This window comes from Giraffa tippelskirchi, chromosome 4 (assembly GCF_054371585.1).
Source record: "Giraffa tippelskirchi isolate mGirTip1 chromosome 4, T2T-mGirTip1v1.2.pri, whole genome shotgun sequence".
In the NCBI taxonomy this organism is placed as follows: domain Eukaryota; kingdom Metazoa; phylum Chordata; class Mammalia; order Artiodactyla; family Giraffidae; genus Giraffa; species Giraffa tippelskirchi.
Window position 1 is genome coordinate 73,608,806 of NC_137278.1, and position 27,565 is coordinate 73,636,370.

The 27,565-nt window shown below is 42.9% G+C and overlaps 1 protein-coding gene across 6 annotated transcripts in view; it reads right to left on the bottom strand.

Annotated features, from left to right (window-relative positions):
* Positions 1–1,151: 1,151 nt before the first annotated feature.
* The window catches only part of PRKCE (protein kinase C epsilon), a 631,244-nt gene continuing 604,830 nt past the window's right edge, over positions 1,152–27,565 (bottom strand). For 4 of the 6 annotated variants that reach the window (XR_014082522.1, XM_081592034.1, XM_081592033.1 and 1 more), the window contains one exon: positions 3,599–3,728. Coding sequence is in view for 4 of the 6 variants with exons in the window: in XM_081592034.1 (XP_081448160.1) it covers positions 3,660–3,728 (69 nt within the window). In the remaining 2 variants the exon portion in view is untranslated. Of the gene's footprint in view, positions 2,765–3,574; positions 3,729–7,148; positions 7,202–27,565 lie in introns of those variants that run through there. The other 2 variants (XR_014082521.1, XM_081592037.1) reach the window with 2 other exon arrangements.

The following is a 27,565-nucleotide window of genomic DNA, read 5'->3' on the forward strand; positions in this document are numbered from 1 at the left end:
CTGACATTTCATAGACTGCAGGGTAGAGAGACTAAATGAAGTAGCCAGCATTGAGCACAGCATGTGAAGGAATCCAGGGCTCCTATCTCTTGGCCCTTTGTTTCCTTTTGTTTGGTTTTCTCTTGTCACTTCTCCAGGCTATTCTTTGCCCAGCAGCCCATGTTATCTTTTAGATCTCAAACAAGACCACTCAATCCCTGGTTTCCAACCTCCAGTGGCTTCCATCAGAAGTAGAATACAACCTGGGAGCTTACTAGGAGCAGCTGCTGCTCCTTCTCCAAGCTCCTTTCCAGCCTCCCTCTCGCACTGCACTGCCTTCTCTCCGCCCATATCCAGAGCTCTGCCCCTGCTGCCCCTTCACCCCATCCATCACAGGATCTTTCCAGACTTCCAGACCACTCTGACCTACCGGCCTGGTTCAGCTCTATGGAGTCAAGTTTGTTTCTTGTCTCCCACCAGCAGAATATCAGCTTGGTGGAGTCAGGGGCTTTGTCTTGTTCACGCTGCCTTCCCAGCACCTAGCATGGTGCCTGATACACAGAAGGTAATCAAGAAAGGTTTTTTGAATCAATAGATGTTATACTGCGTTCATAAAAGAAAGAGAGGAAAAAGTCCTGTAGAAAAAAAGTTCTGGAAGAAAGAGGTTATTAGCTATGAGAAAGTATATGCCTTGAATAGCATGAAGACCTGCTGTGAGAGATTGCAGGAGGCTTGCTGGATCAGCCCCTCCCCACCCAATCTAATCTTCCTGAACCCCAGTCCTCTCCCACCCTAGAGGTCTGACCAACAAACCAAATCCAGCAGTAACTCCAAGCAGACTCCAACTCTAAATCAGCCTTAACCCCAGGCCTACCTTGTAGAAGTAACATCTCTAAATTTAACCCTGCCCCTAATCATCACCTGAATATAAGTAACCTTAACTAACTATGCCAAACATCCAGCATAACTGGATGCTGACATGGAGATATGAACTAAAATCAGAGACACCAAAAGCTGCAAAGGACCTTAGAGATAATTTAATTTCTTCCCTTTCTGGATAATATTACAATTAATATGTGCTACCATTTATTTTCTACTTGTCCTCTTGGTTTCTTTTTCATTTTCCGCGTCCTCTTTCAGATCAACTATTACTTAGTATTCCATCTTATTCCTTTTTTGGCGTTTTAGCTACCCGTCTTTTATTCTTGAAGTATTTGTTCTAGGGATTACAATATGCATCCTTATCACATGTGTGTTTGTGTTAGTTGCTTCATCATGTCCTGCTTCTTGCAACCCCATGGACTGTAGCCTGCCAGGCTCCTCTGTCCATGGGATTTCCCAGGCAAGAATACTAGAGTGGGTTGCCATTTCCTTCTCCAGGGGATCTTCCTGGCCCAGGGATCAAACCCAGGTCTCCTGCATTGCAGGCAGATTCTTTACCATCTGAGCTATAGGGAAGTCACCCCTTATCACATATAAGAATTTAAACCAATATAATTCTCTTTTACCACCCTCTTTCCTTGTTCTACTGCTCTCATATATTTTATTCCTTGAGGATATTGTTATAAGCCCCATGATACATTCTTGTTGTTGCTTTACACAACTGTCTTTTAAAGGAATTAAGAACTGAAAGATTGTTCTCTTACAGTACCTATCCTGTATAATAATAGTTTCTGGTGCTCTCCATACTTTTCCATAGATCTTACAGAACTTCACAATTCTCTCGCCACCACCAGAGATACTGTGCCCTCTCTACCTTTCCACCCTTGCCTTCACAAAGGCTTCAAAATCTTCAGGCTTCTATCCATTTCTCAGAGTGTGATTGACTGCCAAGATAAAATTTTAAGCATTTTCAAACTCCCTAAGGATGGGTCCAGATGGAGCCATGAGAGAGGAGAAGGCAAGTAACAAGGGGCCCCTCCTCTTTCTTCTTCCTTCTTCACCTCCTCCTTCTCTGCTTCTAACCTCACTCTACAGGGCATCTGTCTGATCCCAGGATGCAAGATTCAACTACTGCATTTATTTATTGTTTTTATATCTGTTCCCTCCCAGGGGATGGGAGTCCATGTGCACCCATCCTAAGGAGACCAACAATCCAGTCTTCTTTCTTTTTCCTTCTTTTCCATCCTCTTTCCCTTTCTTTTCCTGCCAATCAGCCAATATCAATAAAAATGTGGGTTGGAATAAATGCAACTAGATAGGAAAAGAGGATCAAAGAAGTCCTCAGATTCTGGTCTCTGCTGAGGATGTTGCCTCCAAGGCCATCTAAATATCCATCTCTAAATATCATTTAAAGAGATAACAAGGGGCCCCTCAGAGCTTTGGGAATGTACAGGTAAGGACAAACCAAAGGCTATGCTGATGTGCATGGATTTGAAGAGGATACAGGTAAACACTGGAGGAGTCCTCTGAAGGGTTATGAAGGAAGAAGGGATGCTAGGCACACATCCCTCCACTTGGAGGCAATGAATGGAAAAATGCACAGCTGGTGCCAGGCCAGGCTCCTTCCTGGCTTCCAATTCCCCTGGCACTTTATTCCTCCTCCTCCTCCATATGTGTCCCCAACCCCTCCAACAACTGACTTCTACTCATCCATCAGAACATACTCAAGTTCCACAACTAAGGTTTCCACACTTACTGTTACCATTTTCTTTCCTCTTCTTTTATTTTTTCTGATCAAGAGTTGTGGAGTCAGAGAGACCTGTGTTCGAATCCCAACTAGACTCCCTGCTGGTTGAGTGACATTGGATAACTCATTTTCCTTGTTGAGTTTTGGTATACTCATCTGTAAAAATGGACATATATTTTTCTTTATTTGGAAAATTCTTTATGAATGAATAAAATGGACATACAATTAATATCCTGAAAATATAAAGATTTCATCTAAAACAACAAGAAATTTGCAAAGACAAAAACAATAAGCGGCTGGGCTCATGAGCAGATGATTCATAAAAAAAATGAGTTACGAATAGCTAACAAAATTTCAAAATATGTTAAATATCATTAATCATAAATGTGAAAATTAAAGAAGTGAAGCATATTTTGCTCATGAAAAGCTACTGCAGTTTCCATCTAAATTAATATTGCAAGGACATGTGAAGATGGACACCCTCTGCCTGGTTATTAGCAATGCTTTTGGAATACAGTTTGGCAATACATACAAACAGCTTTGACAAGGCTGGTACATTTTGACCTAGTAATTTCACTTCTAGGAATCTATTTGGAGGACATAACCAGAAATGAGGTCAAAGATGAACATTCACAGATATTTAGATATTCATCCCAGAGTTATAATAGGAAGTTTTTGAAAACAGAAATCTAAATGGCCATTAGTAAAAGAATGCTTACATTTGTATAGCACATCCTTAAAGTGGAATTGCACAGCTATTAAAAATAGTATTTTCAAAAATAATTATAATGATTATATAATAATTATATAACATTATATTATTATATAATGCTTGCTCATAAGTAAAATATAGCATTGTGTAAGCTGTGTAATACCAATTTTATGGAGTTATATTTATTTACACTTATGTATATATGTCATTGGGAAAAAAGACCGAGAAATAATCACAAAATGTTATAATAGCAATTTTAAAGGCTTTGGATGATATTATTTTCTTTTTTTTTTTAGTGTGTTCTATGTATTTTACAATAATCAGCTGTTACTTTTAAAATCAGAAAGTAAAACTATTAAAGTCACAATTATTCAGTTTGTCCCAGTAACTTCTCTTCTTCAATCTGTCCTAAAAAATAAACAGAAATCAGAGAAAGATATTGGTACCTGATGTTATAGAACCATTATTTGTAATTTCAAAAGATAGAAAAACAGATGTCCAGTAGTTGGGGAAAAGCTAAAAAGCTAGTCTAGCTGTTTATCCATATAATAGGGCACTGTGAGGGCACTATAGATGCTTTTTAAGAATTTAAATGACATGAAAATATTCTTGCTATACAGGTTATTAAAAAAGAATAGAAAATATTCTATACATGTGATGTCACATGTTTAAAATGAATTTTAAAAACTGAAATATACACACATAAATGCTAATAATTATATTTTTATTATTAGATGATAGATGATTTTTTCCTTTCTTGTACTTTATTATTTTCATATACCAGGTCTATAATGAACACTAATTACTTTACGACCAGAAAAGAAAGAAAAAACAGGAAAACTAACAATGGAGAAAGGGTGTGAGAGGAAATAAACTCCTGTGTTGGAGAATGCAGCTAATGACAATTATTTTACAAGATCTCTGGGAAGATTAGATGAGGTAATGGACATGAATGTGACTAGCACAGTGCCTGGCACACAACAAGTGCTCAATCAACGCAAGTTCGTCCCTCCTTCTCCCCATATCCCCGAACCCATCTTTACCATTCTGCACCCTATGTGCCGTTGGCAGCCTGTCTCATCTCTTTTGCTTGAGTAACATTTGTCTCCCCAGTAGTTTGTTGGCCCAGCTCTTCCTGCCTTGCAAGGAGCTCCAGGCAGCCTTGCAGACCAGAGAGAGGGGAACAGGAATAACACCTGCTTCCCTCCACCCTCCTGACCCACACATGAGGTCTCTTCTCAGGGATGACATCTAGGGAGGTCAGGTTTGCATGGAGTCAAGATGTGAGAGGGGAATTTCCTTGAAAATGGATAGTTCCTTTCTCCTCTTTCTACTCCCCAGTCTAGAACTGGCAGAACACCCAGGTAAAGAAGGTAAGGGGAAAAGGGTATGGTCAAATGGCTCCAAGAAAGGTTCCCATGCCAAGCTTTCCTCTCGCTGATAATGGTGTTCCATCATTAGGGCTAAACAACGGTTCAGTAGTGCTCTTTGCAGGTACCTCTCACAATACATATTCCCTCTGGGGGACAAATATGTTAAGACTCTAATCCCCCAATATGCATATATTTATCAGCTTCCCTTCAGAAAGCATATGTATGACAGCCCCCGCATATGGCAGTTGAGCAGGGAATTACTGAAGACAGGCATATCTGGGGATAGGGGTCTGGAAACTTGCCATCAGCAAAGCCATAATGAATTTCCTACCATGTGTCAGGGACTACTATATCCTAGAAGTTACACACTGACAAAGGCAAAGGTCTGGCCTTCAGGTCTCTTACTCTAAAAACGAAGAACTAATGAGACAAACTTGTGGAATATCAGCAAAAACATACGGTCAGAATTGAACTGCACAACTGATAGGACCCTCAAAGCTTTCAAGGTCGACTGTCCAATTGGTTACTAAGTGACTAGAGGGAGAGAGCATAAGTGATACAGGGTTCAGAGGTGGGTTGATTAAGCTGGAAGGCTGTGTAAACAGCCTTCACATGTGGAAGGATGTGTATAGCACTGGATGGGAGGAGAGACTGGGCCTTCAGGACAGGAAGGCACGGAGCTGGGACGTTCTTGAGAGGAGGGGCTGTGAGAAGACTGTCGGCTGGAGGTTGGTGAAGAGGAAGAGGAAGAAGTGTGCACAAGGGAGTTGGGGTCAATTTTCAGAGGGCCCGGGACACCAGGTGTGGGTGTCTGGACTTTGTCCTTGGACAGTGAGAGGTGACTTGGAAAACAGAAGTTTCTGAAGATGATTCTAACACTGATGGCAGAGGGTAGGAACTGATAGGAGGTGGAGACAAGGTGATGAGCCAGAAGACATCCCAGGCCAAAGTATGAAGACAGGGGTGTGGATTAGGACTGTGGACATGGGAGGGAGACAAGAAGGACAGGGACATTCAAGGGAAGACTGGCAGGCCTTTCGGGCTGAGGGATGGCAGAATAGCCAGTCCACTGCACCCTTTGTAAGTGCCACTGCCCCGGGAGGACTCAAAAGTCCCCAGGGGCTGGAGAGGAAGCACATTTTTGACCAGGGTTTCCAGGAGTTGTGTGGCCAGCCATAGATTAGTACCCAGGGCAGGGATGGAGTCAAGGAGAGGGGTGGCCTCTTCTATTCTCTGGGACAACAATACTCTTCAGCCAGCCGTTTTCTATGGTTGAAATGAGGGCCTTTCTCCTGCCAGTCCCTCACCCACAGGAAATCTGAGTCCCTCAGAAGCCTGCAGCTGTGACTACAGTCTGTTCAATATCCAAGGGCATATTGAACTCAGGCCCCCTGGGGCCTCTCAGGAGACGACCAAGGCAGCCAAGCACTGCTCACTCAACCAGTCAACATGGTTCATGAGCACCTACTCCATGCCAGGCAGATGCTGAATGCTGAGGATACGGAGGTGAGTGAGACAGGCTATAACTGCAAGGCAGCCAGACATCTGCCGGTCAAGGTCTATGCCAGGTGTCACATAAGCAGAAGATGGGGCGGGAACAGTCAGGGGGAAGTTTAAAAAAAGGCTCCATCATGGAATAGGTGATGTTGAATAGATTCTTGAGGGAAGGGGAAAGGCTTGTCAGGTGGACATAGGTAGGAGGAAAATGGATCACATTCCAAGAGGTGCCCATGTGCCTAGACAGGAAGCAGCCAGGACGGTGCATCTGGGGAACTGCCAGGCCTGGGTCAGCTGCAGGCTGCAGTGAAAGTATAAGGTATCGGAGAGAGGAACAAGGTTCAGGAATAGAGAATGCCCACAGGCATCCCAACAAGTACATCAGGGTTATTCTGCAGATCCAGGGAAGCCACTGGAGCACAGATATGGCCACCTGTTCTTGAACCTGCCTCTGGGAGATTTTTTTCCCCTCTAGCTGAGCTCTGGAGTCCAGGGAACGCCCAGGTGGCTGAGGGACAAAACCTTCTCTGTATAATTCCTGTCCTGCCAGGCAGACTCCCACTGCAGGCTTTGCACTGTCTGCTTCCTCCACTTAGAATATTCTTCTTCCAGTGAAGTGACTTGGAAAACAGAAGTTTCTGATGATGCTAACACTAGCAGGAGAGGGTAGGAACTGATAGGAGGTAGAGACAAGGTGATGAGTCAGAAGACATCCCAGGCCAAAGTGTGAAGACAGGGATGTGGATTAGGACTGTGTACGTGGGAGGGAGAAGAGGACAGGAACATCTAAGGGAAGACAGGGAGGGCCCCTCTGCTATTACTGATTTCCCCAATCCCTCTACTCTTTTACAGCACTCATCATCTCTCACACAATATACTTGTTTATCACATCTATTTTGTTGTTGTTGTTGTCTGTTTGCTAGAATACAAGCTCCAGGAGGCAAAGATCTTTACTTACTTCGTTCCCAGGCAGTACCTAGAACAGTGCCAGCACACGCTCCTGCTCCATAACTGTATGTGGAATCAGTGAATGAGAGAACGAATGAATGAAGTCAGAAACTATGTAATCCCAATGCGCAACACAGAGCTTGGCAATAAGAACAGCTGTGATGATTAGGAAAAAGATGTAAGGAAGGAAAGGGCCAAGAAGTGAGTGCACCCGGGTTTCCATGGCAAGCCCCCAAGGCGGGGTTTGCACCCCAGCGTGGCGCCGACCCCCACCCCGGCCCAGCGGGGCACTTGGCAGGGCCCGAGGAGAACGTGCCACTCGGAGAATCAAGGCTTCTTTGGCGGGGCCGCCCTGCCAGGCTGCCCAGTCTTGCGTCCCGGAAAAGCCCCTCCACCCTCGACATGCTGGCCCAGCGGGTCCAAGCTCGGGCACAATGGCTCGCAGGAAGGCCGCGGCTGCAGAAGCTTGGGCGGGGCTTTCAAGGAAGGGGCCCCGCCTCGGGGCCTCCTCCTGATCCCGCCCAGAGAAGGAGAATGAACTTGGGGCGCCCACACCTTCTCCTCAACCGCTGGGGATACGCCTTCGCAGGTCTCTTCCGGACCCCAGGGACCTCTTATATAGGGCCCCAAGCCCTGGAAATATCACCGTGTCCCGGTCCGGTCCTCTTTTGTAACTTTAGAATTACATTATTTTCATTTAGATAAATTGAAATCCTCATAAATTAAACAGAAATGTAAGAAGAGACTTGGGGTGTGAATACAAGGGCACTCAGCTCTATCTGAAATAATATTCTTTACAGAATAAAATGGATGCAAAGGTGAAAAAAAAATTAGCTTAGTAGAGGAGCTGCTTATATAATTCTTTTCACTTTTCTGTAACTTTAAAATATCTCGATTCAAAATAAGGTAAACATAAAGAAGAGCAACAGATTCATATTTCCTTTTCCCTGATGACTCCTTGGAGGTTTGCTGAATTAATGAACGTCCTGGATTCCAGTCTTGGCATTGCTGTTTCACCAACTGGGAGATCAAGGTTGTACCCCCCACCCCCATCCCTGCCCGCGCAGCCTCAGACAGTTTTGTGGGTAGAAGAGATTTGTGAGGGGGTCTAAGGTATAGGAAGGGTGGAGGGTGGGAGGCCAAGGCACTGTCCTGAAGTCTCTCAAGTCTCCCCACACAGGGAAATGTCCTGTTGTTCCCACAGAAAGGGCAGGCTTACTTTCTTGGCTTCTTGTATGTTTTATTTTCTGCCTCTGAGCTAGAGGTCAATTGTTGCCACATGAATTTGAGGACAGAGGAGTTGGCTGAACAGAAAATGCCACCTCAGAGGCGGACTCTGGCAGGAGGGGTCCAGCCAGAGTCATCTGGTAACTCAGGTCTGTTTCTGTTGCTGGAATCTCTGAGTGGGGATTTATGAGGGTGCTCATGGACTCCTAGGATACATTGAATCCCAGCACCCCTAAATAACACTTTCCAGGTCCCAGGAAAACACATGAAAAATTTGCAGATTCCTGTTTATCCACCATCCAATGAAAGTACAAACCATAGGTTTTTTCCTGCTTTTGTGAGGGAGAACTCTTTTCTTTCTTTCATTTTTTTATCATGTTCTGAGCATCTCATAGGATCTCATAAGGTTGGTGTAGACTCAACCCCATCTCTCTCTTTTTTTTTTTTTTTTTTACAGATTTATTTATCTTTAATTGAAGGATAATTGCTTTACAATATTGTATTGGTTTTTGCCATACATCAACATGAATCAGCCATAGTCAACCCTATCTCTTGATTCTCCGTGAGATCAATGCCTCTCTGGTGGTGTCTTTGTCAGTTTGAGCTGCTATAGCACAATACCATAGAGAGTGTGGCTTTAAACAACAGATGTGGATCTCTCATAATTCTGGAGGCTGGGAAGTCCAAGACCAAAGTGCTGGCTGTTTCAGTTCCTGATGGAGACCCACTTTCTGGCTTGTCAACAGCCACTTTCTTGCTTCATGGCAGACAGAAGAAGCTCTGGTATCCCCTGCTCATCTATAATGGCACTAAAAATGTCACTAATAATGGCACTAATCCTATTATGGGGGCTCTACCATCATGACCTCTCTAAACCTAATTACCTCCCAAAGGCCTTATCTCCTAATACCATCACATTGGAAATTAGGGCATCCACATATGAATTTGGGGGGACATAAACATTCAGTCCATAACAGATGGGAAGTGACTTGGTAGCCAACCCTCATGGGGACATAAACACCCCATCTGACTGATGCATATGTAGCCTCCCTTCAAACTTCCCCAGTGGCTGGACACTCACTACCTCTATCCACCAGACAAAATTCTGTTCTTTGGGGTGTAATAAATCTGGCCTTTATCCACAAGGCATCCATTCCCATATTTATAGAACTAGTCTTACTTTCTCTAGGCTAAATGTCCTGGTTCCTTCCATACAGTCTCCTATTCTCTGATCGACCAGGTCTGTGCAATGTGAATGATGCTCCCAGAGTACGCTGAAATTCCAAAAGATTGTTAAGTGATCAATCCCACTAGCCATGGAAATGATGGCTTAAGATAAACAGAGCTAAAAAAAAAAAAAAAAAAGATAAACAGAGCTATAAAATCACTCAGAGCTATTTATTTCCTGGTGTGCTGGGTTGGTTAAAGATAGAGTGACCTCCTAGAATTATTTAATTTGAGACCCACATTGGGCTCAGAAATTTCAGGACTTCTTTACAGGAGTATTCATCCAATCACTCTCCATGAAAGTTGTCAAGTGTCAACTCAGGACAACAGAAGGCTAAGGAATTCTCCCCAATTAATTTAAAAAAAAATGGACAATTTAGTCTGATTGGAATCCTTGAAATACATGTTCCATTTATGTTCAGATGGCCCTTCATATGGCCTCATTTTAGGCGTTGGACACAGAATTCAGCTGAAGGGATTGTTTGTTGTGAACTGGAGGTACTGGCCAGTACTCTTGATCTCCACGGAACTGGGCCAGAGAAAAGAGCTGCATTGGGGGCTGAGAGGAAGCAGGGGACGGGGGAGACTCCAAAGGAGGACAAATGAGTGCTGGGGGCCTTAACTTTCTTCCTGAGACACTTCATCATCCTTTTGGCCTCACTTAGAGTTTAGTCCAGCTCCCTGGTGGTACCTTACTGCTTCCCCTCCCCTGACCACTCCATCTTCAGAGATTTCCTTCAGAAGACCGTGGGTAAGTGAATGCAGGCCTGAGTCAGGAGCCATAGCTTTTAATCTGGGTTGCCTGCTGACTCTGTTTGAAGATAATTGCGCTGGGTTGGGTACAGTGCAGTTCTGTGGGCCAGCCAGGCATCATACCTGTCAGGAAGCCCTAGGGACACAGAACAATAGGCGAGGGATTTAAAGACCCAGACAGCTACTCATTAAAATAGGGTGCTAGGCTCTGGGCACTTAACTTACCAAATGCCTCTAGGGCATGAGACACTTCTTGAAAATGCCTGGGTGGTTTCTTTCCGGGCTTGATGAGGCTTGAGGAGGTCCATATATAACACCCATGTATTCCCATCCAAGCTCTGAAATATAGACTCAGCAGATGGAGGGGGAAATGTCAGCTCCATTACCTTCCCCCCTTCCAAATTCTTCTCCCTATTCACACAGTTCCTCTGTGTGGGGAGGGCTGATAGGTGGGGACCAAGCCAGGAGGATAGAGAGAACTAGTCATTTATTTCTAAGGAAAGAGGGTTGAGATGCAGGATAAAACATTTTGGTTAAGAATTGGCTGAAGAAGTTGGAAAGGAGTTGAGAGAGGCCAAAAGATCTCCTGAGCAGAACAGGGTCAGAGCATTTGATTTAATTCTGCTGCATTTTGTGAGCATCCACTTATAACAGGCACCATGCTTGGGTCTGGGACAGACAAGAGGTTCAAGGTCCTGCCTTCTATGTTCCCCACTACCATACTATGCTGTCTGCTGGAATGCAGACATGAACAAGGTGTAGAAACAGAGGAAGGAGTAACATTTCTGCAGGGGAACAGTCTAAAGAAGGTGAGCAAATAAAGGGTGGCCCTGATCAATGGAAAAGCATGGAAACAAACAAACAAAAACTCATACAGCATAAATGACATCCTATTCCAGAGGCAGGAGACTACACTAGTTAGAGCACCCCTTAAAATTCCAAATGAACCATAGGCGTGTTTGTGCTGGGAGGAATAATCTACCAGGGAGAGAAAAAAACAATCCTAGAAAAGTCCCAAGTTGGCTAGTTTGCCTGACCTGCACCTCTGCCCCTGTCACAACTGCTTCCTGCTGGACTAGACCCTGCTCATGTGCACACTGCCACTGGCATTCTAAGATAACCTTCTCCCCAAGGGTCCTTGCAAAAGCTTTGGCCCTTATGTCAACCTCCAAGAAGTCATGGTAGTTTTCCCAACCCCTTTACAAAACTGTTTCACACACATGATTGTGAAACCAAATGGCAGGTCAGGTTTAGACAAATTTCAGTGTATTGATCTTCCCTGTGAGGATTAGAATTGTCTGCTCTTTGGGGCAACAAGTGCTTTCACCCTTGAGAGGGGACTGTCCTTTGTAGTAGCTTTCCTTCATCACAACAGTCCCACCTGTCTGACAGCACATCTGATCAGAGCTTCCAGGTCCTGACAGCTGCTCGGAGCTACCACAGCCACCACCATGCCCAGGCAAACCAAGGTGCTGGCTTGTGTACCCAGAACATGATTCTGCTTAGCTCTGCAAAGACATTGCCTTGACCAGCACTCACAGCCCAATTACGGTCCATCTTGATTTAATAAGACATTAATGCCAAACAATAACAAAGGATTAACTTAAGCAAATAGAGAAGCCCACAAGCTCCAATGCTCCATGTGTCAGATTGATTTGCTTCCTCTGGGGCCAGGGCTGGGTCCCAGAGGCCACAGGGTAGGTTAAGGGAGTTGTATCTTTTACGGATGACTTCTGAGGGGAGGTGTGCCAGGGAGGGAAAGAGAAGGGATTGTTTGCAGGTCTGGAGTGGCAACTGCAGCTTTTATGCACCCAGGGATTTGTCTGCTAGAATAAGTCTGAAGTTGGCCATGAGGTGGTTTCAGACAGGGGCATGTGGGGCAGGGCCAGAGGCCTGACCTCTGTGGGGCGAAATGTCTCCTTCTGGTCTTTGGGCAGAAAGATACACCAGAGAATGTCAAGCAAATGAATGTGATCTTATGGCCGCATTGTAAACTCTTGACAGGGAGTAAAAGGTGCTAACCTCTCCTTGCATCTTCTACACTACTTAGAGTATTCAGCTCTTAGAAGCTGCTCAGGAAACAGTATTTGTTAAACAAATGAACGAATCTGTTTCCTCCCTACTAGAAATTCCCCATCTTGAAAGAGAAGCAAGTTTTGGGTGAGTCACAAATATTTGTTGTATCCGAGACCCTCCATTTCCATATTGTCTCTCGTTCTAGGAATTTGCTGAGAAACAGAAGCACAGCAAGGCTTTGCTTTATAAAGAGACAATGCTCCCAGAAAGTTGAGTGTTAAATCAGATTTTTGGAAAACAATAAGTAGTTTAAACACACAGTGGGAATTGGCTATCTTAGGAATGCTGTGAATTTGTATAGAAAGTAAGGTTAAATTATCTTAAAGTGAAATCAAGCTAAGTCACAGAAATCAGGCACACACATGGATGCACTCTCACTACACCCTCCCACATCTTTCTTTATCTGTCTCTAAGGGACCAATCTTAAATAAAAATTACATTACATTATTCAAAAAGAAAACTCAGTGGGACTATTGCTCTTTAAAATACAAACCCAGTGATAGGAATTCTCCTTATCTTCCAGGATTACGGCCACTGATTCCCAGTAGGGGAAGAGGGGAAAATAGGCTGGTACATCACCGATCACCAGTTGGCTGATTAGTTTCTGGGAAGCCAGTGAGTCACACTGTGGCCCTTGTGGGCAAGCCATATGTACTCCTCATCAATGACCATGAATCTGCTCTCAGAAGGAGAGGGTGGGACCCTTGCAGGCCTCTGGACAGACGCAGCCTGGATTGTGGGAATGGAATAGGAAATGAACAGGCATGGAGGGGACCAACCTCAAACTCCAAACAAGCTCCTTTAATTGGTCTTTGTGGTCTCAGCTGCAGAAAGTGGAGGTACTAAGGGTTCTTTCAGTGGGGTACAGTGTATAGGGCTGGGATGGGGTTCTTGCCAGCACCCAGATCTCTTCCTCTAGAGGTGAGGGAAGTGCTGGGGGGCTCAGTGAGTGTGATAAACTAAATTATTCTTCTCTGATAGTTAGTATCCTCCCTGAAGGAGGATTTTTAAGTAATGCTGGGCCATCCCACATGCTTTAGACAAAGAAATGTGAGCAGAAGTGACCTGGATCATTTCCAGGCAGAGGCTGTAAGAGTCAGCATCCATGGTCACCATAGAGTTCCCGATAGTGACTGTGGTATCAACCTGGATCCCAGAGGGACCATGACACAGAGAAGAGCCCCAGTCAACTTGTGCTAAATTCACAGAATGAGCAAGAAATAAACATCTGATGTCTTAAACCACTGAGGTTTAATAAACTACTGTTTATTGTCATTACTGTTTATTATTGCCTATACAGATAGGTGTGTATATAGATACAGATGGTGTGAGCATGAACCCTGTGAGAAGATTCCATAGAACCAAGGACACCCCTCAGGGAGGTGGGGATGGAAGATGGAAGATGAGTGTGCATCTCCCAAGTTACTCCTGAGCCCCGAGGAACCAGGCCTCAGGGATATGAGGGCAGGGTTGTCTCGTCTCTGAGAGATTAAGATAACGTTCAATGGAACCTTGTTAATAGTTCTCCCCAAGTGAACAGAATTTTCCTTTCTGCACTCTGACCTTTCCCAGCTGTCCATCCCTATCTGTGGATTAAGCATGAACTAATACCCAGTCCTGTGGTTCTGTCTCTCAAAACAAGCTGTGTTCCGGATGCTGATCACGTGAAGCCCTGCTGGGAAGAGGAGCCTAACTTGCAAGAAATACGTAGGAGCAAGACAGTGCAGAACTGAATGATAAACTCTGCAGTCCTTGTTTTGGTTTTGAGTGTGGCAAAATATACATTATGTAAAATGTACTATCTTTACCATTTTGAAGTGTCTGGTTTGGTGGCATGAAGTGCATTCAGGTTTTTGTGTAACCATTCACATCATCATGATCACACCATCATTTCTGGAACTCTTTCCATTTTGCATAACTGAACCTCTAAACCCATTAAACAGTAACTTCCCATCTCCCTGCTTCCTCCTGGCAGCCACCATTCTATTTTATCTCTCTATGGTTTTGACTACTCTAGGTATCTGCCATCTCTTTGCATCAGGTTGAAGAACAGTGGTCTTCATATCTCTTTAACCACAAATTCCAATCAGTTAAATAAGTTGGCATACACACCACCAATGTGTCTATTATCATTCATTTATACATTAATACATTTATATCACTCCACTAATGCATTAGGTATATTTTTAAACATATAGAAAGCAGCAGAACTTTAAGTCCTTCTTTCTTTCTTTTTTTTTTTTAAGCCCTTCTTTCTAAGAAAATATTTACATTGAAAAAAATTCAGACTGACAGAAAAGTTGCAAAAATAGTACAGAGAGTTCCCACATTCCCTTCTCTGAGTTTCTCCTAATGCTACTATTTCACACAATCGCAGGACAGATATCAAAACTAAGATAGCAACAGGGGTACAATACCCATAGCTGAACTACAGACTTTATTTGGATTTTCACTAGCTTTTTCCACTAAAATGCTTTTTATCTCCTGGGATCTAGTCTAGGACCTCACACTGCATTTACTCATCCTGATTCCTTCATCTCCTGGTCCAGTCTGTGACAGTTTCTGTTTTTCTTTGTCTTTTATGACAGGGACATTTTGTAGAATTTCTCACAATTTGAGTTTGCGGGAGATCTTCTGATGTTTAGATTCGTTATATGTTTTTGGCAGAGACACCAACATGCCCTTTTCCGTGTAACCTATCAAGGGGCTCTGTCAGATCCATACATCCTACTCCTGGTAATGTTCACATTGACCAGTTACTTAGGTGGGGTTGTCCTACTGTCAAGCTATGATTTTTTCCTCTGTAAATGATAAATATCTTGGGAGAGATACTGTGGGATTATGCAAATATCCACTTTCTCCTGGAACTTTTGCCCACTGATGTTAGCATCTGTGTGGATCCTGCCTGCAGTAGTTACTACTGTGATGTTCTCATGGTGACTTTTCTCTTTCCTTCATTCTTTCTACATTTATTATTTGGAATTCTTCCAAAAGGAGGGGTTATTTTTTCATTTTCATTTATTTATATTTGATTATTTATTTAAATCAGAGCAAATTCATGTCTAGTATGTGGTGATAATCTAGAAATATTTATTTATTTATTTAATTTCCCAAATTGTTCAGCTCTGGCTATTGGGAGTTCCTTCAGGCTAGCTCCTACGCACTCCACCCTTAAAAAACAAAAACAAAAACAAACATGCTCCCAACATTTTAAAAGCATTTCCTTGCTCTCTGACTCCACAAGATGCTTCAGGCTCATCTTGCATTTTCCCTGCCCCAGGCCTGGAGTCAACCATTTCTTCAAAGAGGCCTGACTCCTTTGCCTGGAGAATGGGTGCCAGGTATGTTCACTGCTGCTAGAGCGTCCTCACTTCTAGGCCCTCTCAGCTGACAGAGACAGGAAATATATGTGTATATACTAATATAGGGATACACATTTTCCTCTGTTTTTTCTGTATCTATTTGTACAGGTAGTTAAAAAACAGGAGTGCCCATCAACAAATGAATGGATCAACAAGATGTGATATAAACAGGTAATGGAACATGATTCAGCCTTGAAAAGAAATGAAATTCTGATAAATGCTACAACAAGGATGAACTTAAAAAGCAATATGTTGAGTGAAATAAACAAGACCCAGAAGAAGAAATACTGTATGATGCCCCTAACATGGGGCACCTAGAACAGTCTTATCCATATAATCGAGATTAACAGGGACTGGAGGGAGTGGGGGATGGAGAATTATTTCATGTTACAGCATTTCTGTTTGGGATGAAGAAAAAGTTCTGGAAATGGATAGTGGTTATGGTTGCATGACATTATAAATGTAGTTAATGTCACTGAATCTTACAGTTAAAAATGATAAAAATGGTAAATGTTATATGTATTATACCACTAAAACAAACAGAGTTTGTGCTGATACCTCTGAATCCAGTCCAACACCACAGAGTTCATTTGGGCCTTCCCCGCCCTTGTTTGTAACTTTTTCTCTGACAGTGAGAGCACAGGCTTTCCTTATCTATAATGTGTTTACTTTTGTTCGACCCGAGTATATCCATTTTCAGAATTGCCAATGCAGACCCCTGTGAGAAACAGATTTGCTAACCACATTACTCTGTGTAGTTTATTTTTTCTTCAGGCTTATGATAGCCAAAGTACTATTTTCCAAAATTATGTAGGTTAGTTCTTTTCTTCTCCACTCCCTTCAGTATGCTGACGTCATTCATTTGTATTACAGTTACATCACTTGTTACAATTTGTATTTCATTTTGAGTTCGCCCCACATCCTGGTTGGTTTTTACTTAATTTAGATGCTGTAAAATTCACTTTTTATAACATTCTCTGCTGTGGGTTTTGAAAAATGCATAGAGCAGTGTATCCATTACCACAAACACATGATATAGAACAATCCCATCACCTCCAAATTCTCTCATCAACTCCTGCCATCAACTCCTCCCAACCTCTGGCAGCCACTGATTTATTCTCTGCCCCCATCATTTTGTCTTTTCTGGAATGTCATGTAAACAGAATCATACCATATGGAGCCTCTTGGTTCTGACTTCTTTCACTTATAGAATACATTTAAGATTCATCCATATTATTGTTTCAATCAATACTTTGTTCTTTTCATAGTTTGTTCATTCACCAGGACATCTGGGTTTTTCCACTTTGGGACAATTATGAATAAAGGTGCTATGAGTATCCACAAACAGATTTTTTTATGTGATAAGTTTTTGTTTCTCTTGAGTAAATACCCAGGAGAAGGATATTTGCATCATATAAGTATATGTTTAACTTTATATGAGACTGCCAAACTGTTTTTCAAAGTGGTTGTGCCATTTGCATTCCCACTAGAAATATGTGAGGGTTTCAATTGTTCCAAGGTCTCACCAGTACTTAGCATGAATAAGGGTTTATGGGTATTTACATTTTCTGTTTTTCTCTTATTTTAGTCTAATATGTGGTGGTATCTCATAATGGTTTTAATTTAATGGTGTTGAATTGAATTTCAGCAGTGAGGATTATGGAGCCAGGCAGAGACCAGCCCATTGCATTCTGAACCTCAGTTTCTGGGGTCCCTATTCAAAGTCCTTCAGGTAAACAGGGAAACAGCAACAAGCCTGAGAAACAGTCCTATGTCTTTATCAATCCCTGCCTGATTTTTGCAACTAACTCCCATCTGTACCATGCTTATGCATTTCATAGTCATGAGCTTTAATCTTCATAACCACCCTTCAAGGTAACTAGCCACTAGGACTGCCTCCATTTTACAAATGAGAAAACTGGCTTGGAGAGGCTAAGTCACTTGGCTGAGATTACCAGGACTCAAGTCTGGATCAGCTCCTTCTAGATCTTGGGCTTTTGCCATTAAATGTGCAGGATGGGGTGCCACTGTTTTCACAATTCAGTTAATCTTGACTTTATTTTCATAGACAAATACAGCCACATAGTCTATTAATATAAATATATACTGGGTCTCTACTACAGGTAGGCAAGCCACTCCTAGGTTAGATGGGGGTTCAAACATTAATAAGATGTAGTTTCGGCTCTGATGGATCTACCCAAACACATATAAATTTGCTGCTGCTACTGCTGCTGCTAAGTCGCGTCAGTCGTGTCCGACTCTGTGCGACCCCATAGATGGCAGCCAACCAGGCTCCTCGTCCCTGGGATTCTCCAGGCAAGAATACTGGAGTGGGTTGCCATTTCCTCCTCCAGTGCATGAAAGTGAAAAGTGAAAGTGAAGTTGCTCAGTCGTGTCCGACTCTTCGAGACCTCATGGGCTGCAGCCTACCAGGCTCCTCCATCCATGGGGTTTCCCAGACAAGAGTACTAGAGTAGGGTGCCATTGCCTTCTCCTATATAAATTTGATGACTCTCAAATTTAAGTCTTTGGCCTGGACTACTTCCCAAAACTGCAATCATATATCCAACTGCCTATCTGACATCCCCACCTGGATGTCTAATAGTTGGAAACCAAACTCCTCCTCTTTCTCAACTCTTACCAGCCTTTCTTGTCTTTCCCCTCACTTCATGATGACCCCACTTTTCCTGTCGCCCAGTCCTAAAGCTTTGGAGTCATCCTCAACTTCATTCTTCTTCTTCTTTTTTTTTTTTTAAAAAAACCAAAACAAACAAATCCACGTTCATCCTCAAGATCTGAGGGCTTTACTTTGGAACTTCTCCAGCAGCTGACCTTGTCTCACCAGCTACAACACAACTACTTTGGTCCAAATGGCTGTCATCTCTCCTTCTGCACTCTGCAGTCTCTCTTGGGCACAAAGGACCTTGTTAAAACGGAGTCAGATATAGCCACTCCCCCTCTAAAAAATAAAAGCCAGTGTTCCTACAATGGCCTCTGGGGCTCTGCACAATGTGGTTCCTTGTGGCCATACTGACCTCATCTCTTACTAACCTATCCCACTCCACTCCAGTCACACTGGACCCCAATATTCCTACTGGGTTTTCCTGCTTTGGAGGCTTTGTACTTGTGGTTTCCTTTGCCTGGACTATTCTTTCTCCTAATGGCCATGTGGCTCCCTCTGCAACTTCCTCGGGGCTTTCTCGAACCCATCCTCACTGAGGCCCCTAGCCCTGGCCCCTGTCCTCCACGCACACACATTTTTACTTCTCTTTCCAACTTTGCATTTCTCCAGGGTACATACCGCCATCCAACACATGTTATAAATATAGGATGCTTTCTTGACTTCTTTCTTTCTTTGCTTGGCCTTTCCCACTAGAATATAAGCTGTATCTGTTTTGTTCATAATGTATCCCTAGGCAGCAGAACAGTGCCTGGCAAATGGTAAGTCCTCAGTAAACAAACACTTGTCAAATGAAGGAAATAACTAATACAAGAAGAAAGAGATCCTTGTACACATGAACAGCAGAATAGGTGCTATAGTGTTGCCTCAGAGAAGTGATTCCATCAGAAGGGGTCAGGTGGAGAAGGGAGAATGATAACTATTTGAGGAGTAAAGGACTTATTTTGTAATTCTGCATGCATACCAACATAGCCTGCATTTTCTACTGTGTCTTCCCAATTCTTTACTTGTTTTGAAGCACTTAAGATTAAGATTTAGACACTTGGAATTTAAAGTACGACACAAATGAATGTATCTACGAAACAGAAACAGATTCACAGACATAGAGAACAGATTTGTGGTTGCCAAGAGGGTGGGGCAGTGGGGGAGAGAAATATTGGGCATTTGGGATTAGCAGATGTAAAATATTATACATACGATAGATAAACAACAAAGTCCTACTGTATAGCACAGGGAACTATATTCAGTATCTTGTGATAAGCCATAATAGAAAAGAATATGAAAGAGAATACATATATGTGTAACCGAGTCACTTTGCTATACAGTAGGAAATAACACAACATTGTAAATCAACTATACTTCAATAAAATTCTTAAAAAATTAAAAAAGACTAGGATTTAGGAATAACAACTTAAAAGTAAAATTACTCTCATCACGGCTGTGTGCTTACACACAAGCAAAAAATTTCTTAAAAAAGCTGATGTCAAACGACCACTGTCTAATGCTCTATCTCCCTTCTCTGCTGCTGCAGGAAGCCCCGTGTACCTGGGAGCAAGGTGGGCAGCTGGGTCAGGAGGGCCTCTTTCAGCGCCCACAGTGCCTGGTGCCACGCCCAGCCCCATGCTAGCCACTCATTGTCTCATCTGTTTCTCTTCCCTTTTCTTGTCCCTGGGGTGCTTTGAGGGCTTTGGGAGTCTCTTTTCCTGTCCACATCTTTCCCATGCCAAAGAAATTTCAAACACATTCCAAGAGTGAAATTGGGTACCTTTAAGGTGAAACTTCTTTTCATGGCACCCAAGGAATTCAAGAGTGGTGGCTGCAGAGGCCCCGCCTATCAGGCCACAGGGCAGGTGTGAGGCTTAATAGCCTGATTACAGACCATAATGAACCCACTCTACAATGCCCAGCAGCCTCTCAGGTCAGCAGGTGTGAGAGAGGGAAGTTGCTCAAACCAGAGGCTTCTCCACACAACAGAGTGGAAAGTCTCTCTGTCCTTTAGCCCCAAATCCAGATCCTTCCTCTCTGCTCTCTATGCCATTCTGCTATACAGAGTGTGACTGCTGGTTTCTTTCCTGTCTCCTTCCTTCCCTAACTCAGGCAGGGCCCACCTACATCCCTGAGTCACTCACTCATTCAGTCAACAAACATGTAATATGTGCCTACTTGGTGCCCAGTCCATGGCAGAGTCCTGGCAGGCCCATCTCTGCTCCTGTGGAAGTCCTGATCCTCAAGCATCCTGGTCTCATCTGTACATATCTTGGGGCTAGAGCCTTAAAAGAAAGCCAGAATTCCTGAAAGTTTTAGGAACTTCCAGTTTGGGGCGAAGAAAAATTTGGAGTAAGGACAGAATGGGGGTAAAAAGAGAAAGAAAAAGAATGAGATGATCTTGGAGTGGGGACAATGTCTCTAGGGGGAAATGTTTACAAAATATTCTCCAAATAGTAAATTAATACATTTCAGTACTCCTCTGTATTTTTCAAAACCATCCTACCTATTCTCTAATTCTCTTGTCACAACACCCTTGTGAAGTAGGCAAGGCAGGAGGAATTATCTTCAATTGATCAATGAGGCATGTGAGACTCAGACAGGGTAAGAGCCTCACCCAACCTTGTAGAGTGAGTCAGTGGTAAAGCTGAGACCAGCATTGGGGTTTTCTTTCTCTTCCACCAGTGTCAAGGACATTATCCTATTATGATGATGTCATGAGAGGCATGTATATGTCTCCTAATTAGATTCATTTTAACCAATTAAGTATCATAATCATCCGTGGGGACATGAGGTGTAGCTCTTGCCCTAGCCTGCTTTGATCTATGATTGGTTGGCCAAAACGATGGGCACCATGGTGATAGGTTGGCTACCAATAATTCACAGACTTCTGAGCAAAATTTTTATTAGGAGTAGTCATTATGGATGTTGGTATCATTGAGATTCCTAAAATGTTAGTTGGGTGCCTGCCGTCATGGTTACATGCCCTTGTTTCTCTCAGTTCAGTTCAGTTCAGTCGCTCAGTCATGTCCAACTCTTTGCGACCCCATGGCCTGCAGCACACCAGGCCTCCCTGTCCATCACCAACTCCTGGAGTTTACTCAAATTCATGTCCATCGAGTCAGTGATACCATCCAACCATCTCATTTCTCTAGAAATATAAGGCAGAAGCCTATGTCTCTGCTCTCATGACATCTCCTCATCTGATGGAGACAGGGTCCTGAGAGGGCCTCCAGTCTGAAGAAGGAGGCTCAGTCCCCATCTTCCATGAACCATTTATTTGGGAGGAGGGCCATGGTTATGCTGTTAGGGGCCTCCTGGTTTGACTGGTTGTGCTGGCAACCCAACCTGCTCTGTAAGTTTCTGAGGGTTTCTAGTTCAGAACCTCTTCCTTCCTCCTTATGTAGCTTGGTGTGCAAATTCCCCATCATTGAGGATGGTCAGTGCCAGGGAGTGTAAGAGCCTAGGCATGCATCCTTGGAGTGGGGAGGCCCTTTAAAGTAGAAAGAAGCCACTCAGCAGCACCAATTGCTACCTTGTTGAGAATATGGGTTTAGTGTGACCAGATTTGGTAGTTTTCTAAAGGAAACTGGAAGTAAAAATTTTAAGTGAAATTCTCAATATTTAAATACTGGCTCAGGGACTTTCCCTGGTGGTTCAGTGGCTAAGATTCTGTGCTCCCTTTGCATGATGCCTGGGTTCCATCCCTGGTCAGGGAACTACTACATGCTGAACTAAGGTTTTACGTGACTCAACTAAGACCCAGCTCAGCCAAATAAATAAATAAGCATTTTAAAATAAAATAAATAAACACTAGCTAAAATTTTTAAAAACACTGTAAAGTTCATTAATGTACATTTCTGTGGGGCATATTCAATTATTTTACATTTTTCCTAATTTTACTATGTTGAAAAATTCTAAATCCAGGAAAGCCGAGAGAAAAATAAGATGAATACTTCACCAAGACCCACCTATTTCTAGTGTGTAGACCTACCTGTTGCTAACACATTTGTTTTATTTTGCTTTCTTTCGCTTTACGTACATACACACTTTCTAATTTACTAAATGTTTGAGAGTAAATTGCAACCATATGATCCTTCATCCCTAAATACTACAGCAGGAATCTTCTAAGAACAGGATATATTCCTATATAACCATAATATGATTTCACATTCAAGAAATTACATATGATATAATATTATCTAACGTATGGTCCATATTCAAACTTCCACAGTTATCATAATATCCTTTATGACTCTTTTGTTTTTTAATCCATAATCTAATCTAGACTCACACACATTTTTAGTGTCCTTTAGTCAACAAGTCCCCTGCCTTCTCTGTTCATGACAGGACAGTGTAGAAGGATCCAAGGTCAGCTGTTTGGAGATTGTCTCTGGGTTTGTCTGATTATGTATCCTTGTGAGTGGAAGGTCAGACATTTTGGGCAAGAATCCTACCTGGATGCCACTGGATGCCCTTTTCACTACATCACATCAAGAGGCACGTGATGTCAGTCTGTCCCGCGCTTAGTGATGCCAAGCTTGACCATGTCGTTAAGGTGGTTTCAACCAGGTTTCTCCACTGTAAGGTGACCTTTTCCCCTTGTAACTAATAGGTAATCTGTGGAGTGATATTTGGAGAGTGCCATCTTTGGTTTATTTGGCACTTCTGCAGGTATCTTGGGAATACAAAAAGAGACAATGGTACAGCTGTAATCAGATGCCTGGTCTGAGGCCTGATTCTGAGGATGAACAAGGGTAAGTAAACTTACAGTCTCAAGGCTAATGAGTGGGTGAATCAGGGTTTGAATCATGGCATTCCTGAGTACTAGGATAGTGTGCTTAATCCATACAGGCAGAAAGCAGGTTAGTGGTTGTAGAGATTGGGAGGAGTGGGGATGGGAAGTGGCTGAGTAATGGGTACAGAGTGTTGAGAATATTCTGGAATTAGTGGTGATAGCCACACAGCATGTGCCTATACTAAAAACCACTGAATTCCACACTTTGAAATGGTTAAAATGGCTATGTAAATTTGTGTTTATGTACTCTAGGCATACAAGAATTAAAATTTGTGTTTAGTAGTCCTATGTGTAGAGTACTCCATAAAAGTACTTTTATGTCATGTAAATTTGTCTTCAATAATAAAGAAAAAGAAAAGACAAAATCCTGTGCTTTTCTCCATACCGTGTTGACTTCCTGGTCAAAGATAAAACTAAAAATTTATCAGAAATGTGAGCAGATCTGTGGACAGTTGCTAGCCTCATTATTCTTCATTAAGATGAAAACTTGGAAATAACCTAAATATCCAACAATGGGACATCAGTTAAATAAATTGTGGACAGCCAATGAAGGAATGTTATGGATCTATTCCAAATTATGTCTTGAAAGAATTTTTGATGACATAGAAATGTGCTCATGATATAATGTTAAAGGAAAGAGAACAGGATGCAACACTATATATAATTACACACAGTGCACGTGTATGTGCTTAAAAAAGAGGTCTCTATGGATATACGCCAAACTCTTAACATTGCATAGCTCTGGGGTTATGGGTTATTTATTTTCTTCTCTATACTTTATTGCATATCCAAGTTTTCCTTTAGTAAGCATTTGTTACTTTTATAATTTAAAAAAGTACAGTAAAAGTTATTAAAACAAATTTAGCGAAGTTTTCCCTGTACTCTTTCTGGCTCTGGGCATAGTTCCCAGGACCTCTCCTCTCCCCCGCACCCTACCCAGATAAATAACAAGCAGATAAATATTTCAAAAGGTCCTGATCTCAGCTGCTGCCCAATTCCAGCAGCAAATTAAAGGGACACTGCCCTGCTCCCAGGCCCAAAGCTGGTTATGGCCCTGAAATGCCCTGTTTTTCTGGCTGGAGGGCCTAGAGTACTCCTCAGGAATCTAGACTTATGAGAGGCAACCACTACCTGGGTGGATACAGAAGGCCCCCAACTTACAAGGGCTGTCCTGCCGCCAGGCTAACCAACACTTAATAGCTATCAGTCATTGACACCTCAGTGTGACTGAACTTGCTAGTTTTCTGAGCATGGGTGGATAAGAAGAGACATGCCCCCAAGAAAAATGACAAAATCCAACTTCAATTTTTTTAGCTCCTTGGACACTGACTCTGAGTGGTGACGTTCATAAGTATACAAAATTAGCAAGGATTGAGGTCATTTCAAGGGCAGAGACACTCAGCCCTAGCTGCTCACAGAAACAACTAGTTCAGTTCAGTTCAGTTCAGTCGCTCAGTCGTGTCCGACTCTCTGCGACCCCAGGAATTGCAGCACGCCAGGCCTCTCTGTCCATCACCAACTCCCGGAGTCTACCCAAACCCATGTCCATCGAGTCGGTGATGCCATCCAACCATCTCATCCTCTGTCGTCCCCTTCTCCTCCCGCCCCCAATCCTACCCAGCATTAGGGTCTTTTCCAATGAGTCAACCCTTCGCATGAGGTGGCCAAACTATTGGAGCTTCAGCTTCAACATCAGACCTTCCAATGAACACCCAGGATTGATCTCTTTTAGGATGGATTGATTGGATCTCCTTGCAGTCCAAGAAACTCTCGAGTCTTCTCCAACACCACAGTTCAAAAGCATCAATTCTGCGGCGCTCAGCTTTCTTCACCGTCCAACTCTCACATCCATACATGACCGCTGGAAAAACCATAGTCTTGACTAGACGGACTTTTGTTGGCAAAGTAATGTCTCTGCTTTTAAACATGCTATCTAGGTTGGCCATAACCTTCCTTCCAAGTAGTAAGCGTCTTTTAATTTCATGGCTGCAGTCACCATCAGCAGTGATTCTGGATCCCAAAAAAGTAAAGTCTGACACTGTTTCCACTGTTTCCCCATCTATTTCCCATGGAGTGATGGGACCAGATGCCATGATCTTAGTTTTCTGAACGTTGAGCTTTAAGCCAACTTTTTCACTCTCCTCTTTCACCTTCATCAAGAGGCTCTGTAGTTCTTCTTCACTTTCTGCCATAAGGGTGGTGTCATCCGCATATCTGAGGTTATTGATATTTCTCCCGGCAATCTTGATTCCAGCTTGTGTTTCTTCCAGCCCAGCGTTTCTCATGATGTACTCTGCATATAAGTTAAATAAGCAGGGTGACAATATACAGCCTTGACGGACTCCTTTTCCTATTTGGAACCAGTCTGTTGTTCCATGTCCAGTTCTAACTGTTGCTTCCTGACCTGCATACAGGTTTCTCAAGAGACAGGTCAGATGGTCTGGTATTCCCATCTCTTTCAGAATTTTCCACAGTTTATTGTGATCCACACAGTCAAAGGCTTTGGCATAGTCAATAAAGCAGAAATAGATGTTTTTCTGGAACTCTCTTGCTTTTTCGATGATCCAGCGGATATTGGCAATTTGATCTCTGGTTCCTCTGCCTTTTCTAAAACCAGCTTGAACATCTGGAAGTTCACGGTTCACGTATTGCTGAAGCCTGGCTTGGAGAATTTTGAGCATTACTTTACTAGCATGTGAGATGAGTGCAATTGTGCGGTAGTTTGAGCATTCTTTGGCATTGCCTTTCTTTGGGATTGGAACGAAGACTGACCTCTTCCAGTCCTGTGGCCACTGCTGAGTTTTCCAAATTTGCTGGCATATCGAGTGCAGCACTTTCACAGCATCACCTTTGAGGATTTGAAATAGCTCAACTGGAATTCCATCACCTCCACTAGCTTTGTTCGTAGTGATGCTTTCTAAGGCCCACTTGACTTCACATTCCAAGATGTCTGGCTCTAGGTGAGTGATCACACCATTGTGATTATCTGTGTCATGAAGATCTTTTTTGTACAGTTCTTCTGTGTATTCTTGCCACCTCTTCTTAATATCTTCTGCTTCTGTTAGGTCTATACCATTTCTGTCCTTTATCGAGCCTATCTTTGCATGAAATGTTCCCTTGGTATCTCTAATTTTCTTGAAGAGGTCTCTAGTCTTTCCCAATCTGTTGTTTTCCTCTATTTGTTTGCACTGATCGCTGAGGAAGGCTTTCTTATCTCTCCTTGCTATTCTTTGGAACTCTGCATTCAGATGAGAATATCTTTCCTTTTCTCCTTTGCTTTTCGCTTCTCTTCTCTTCCCAGCTATCTGTAAGGCCTCCTCAGACAGCCATTTTGCTTTTTTGCATTTCTTTTCCATGGGGATTTTCTTGATCCCTGTCTGCTGTACAATGTCACGAACCTCTGTCCATAGTTCATCAGGCATTCTGTCTATCAGGTCTAGTCTCTTAAATCTATTTGTCACTTCCACTGTATACTCATAAGGGATTTGATCTAGGTCATACCTGAATGGTCTAGTGGTTTTCCCTACTTTCTTCAATTTAAGTCTGAATTTGGCAATAAGCAGTTCATGATCTGAGCCACAGTCTGCTCCCGGTCTTGTTTTTGCTGACTGTATAGAGCTTCTCCATCTTTGGCTGCAAAGAATATAATCAATCTGATTTCGGTGTTGACCATCTGGTGATGTCCACGTGTAGAGTCTTCTCTTGTGTTGTTGGAATAGGGTGTTTGCTATTACCAGTGCGTTCTCGTGGCAAAACTCTATTAGCCTTTGCCCTGCTTCATTCTGTACTCCAAGGCCAAACCTGCCTGTTACGCCAGGTGTTTCTTGACTTCCTACTTTTGCATTCCAGTCCCCTATAATGAAAAGGACATCTTTTTTGGGTGTTAGTTCTAGAAGGTCTTGTAGGTCTTCATAGAATCGTTCAACTTCAGCTTCTTTGGCGTTACTGGTCGGGGCATAGACTTGGATTACCGTGATATTGAATGGTTTGCCTTGGAACAGAGATCATTCTGTCATTTTTGAGACTGCATCCAAGTACTGCATTTCGGACTCTTCTGTTGACCATGATGGCTACTCCATTTCTTCTAAGGGATTCTTGCCCACAGTAGTAGATATAATGGTCATCTGAGTTAAATTCACCCGTTCCAGTCCATCTTAGTTCGCTGATTCCTAGAATGTCAACGTTCACTCTTGCCATCTCCTGTTTGACCACTTCCAGTTTGCCTTGATTCATGGACCTAACATTCCAGGTTCCTATGCAATATTGCTCTTTACAGCATCAGACTTTGCGTCTATCACCAATCACATCCACAGTTGGGT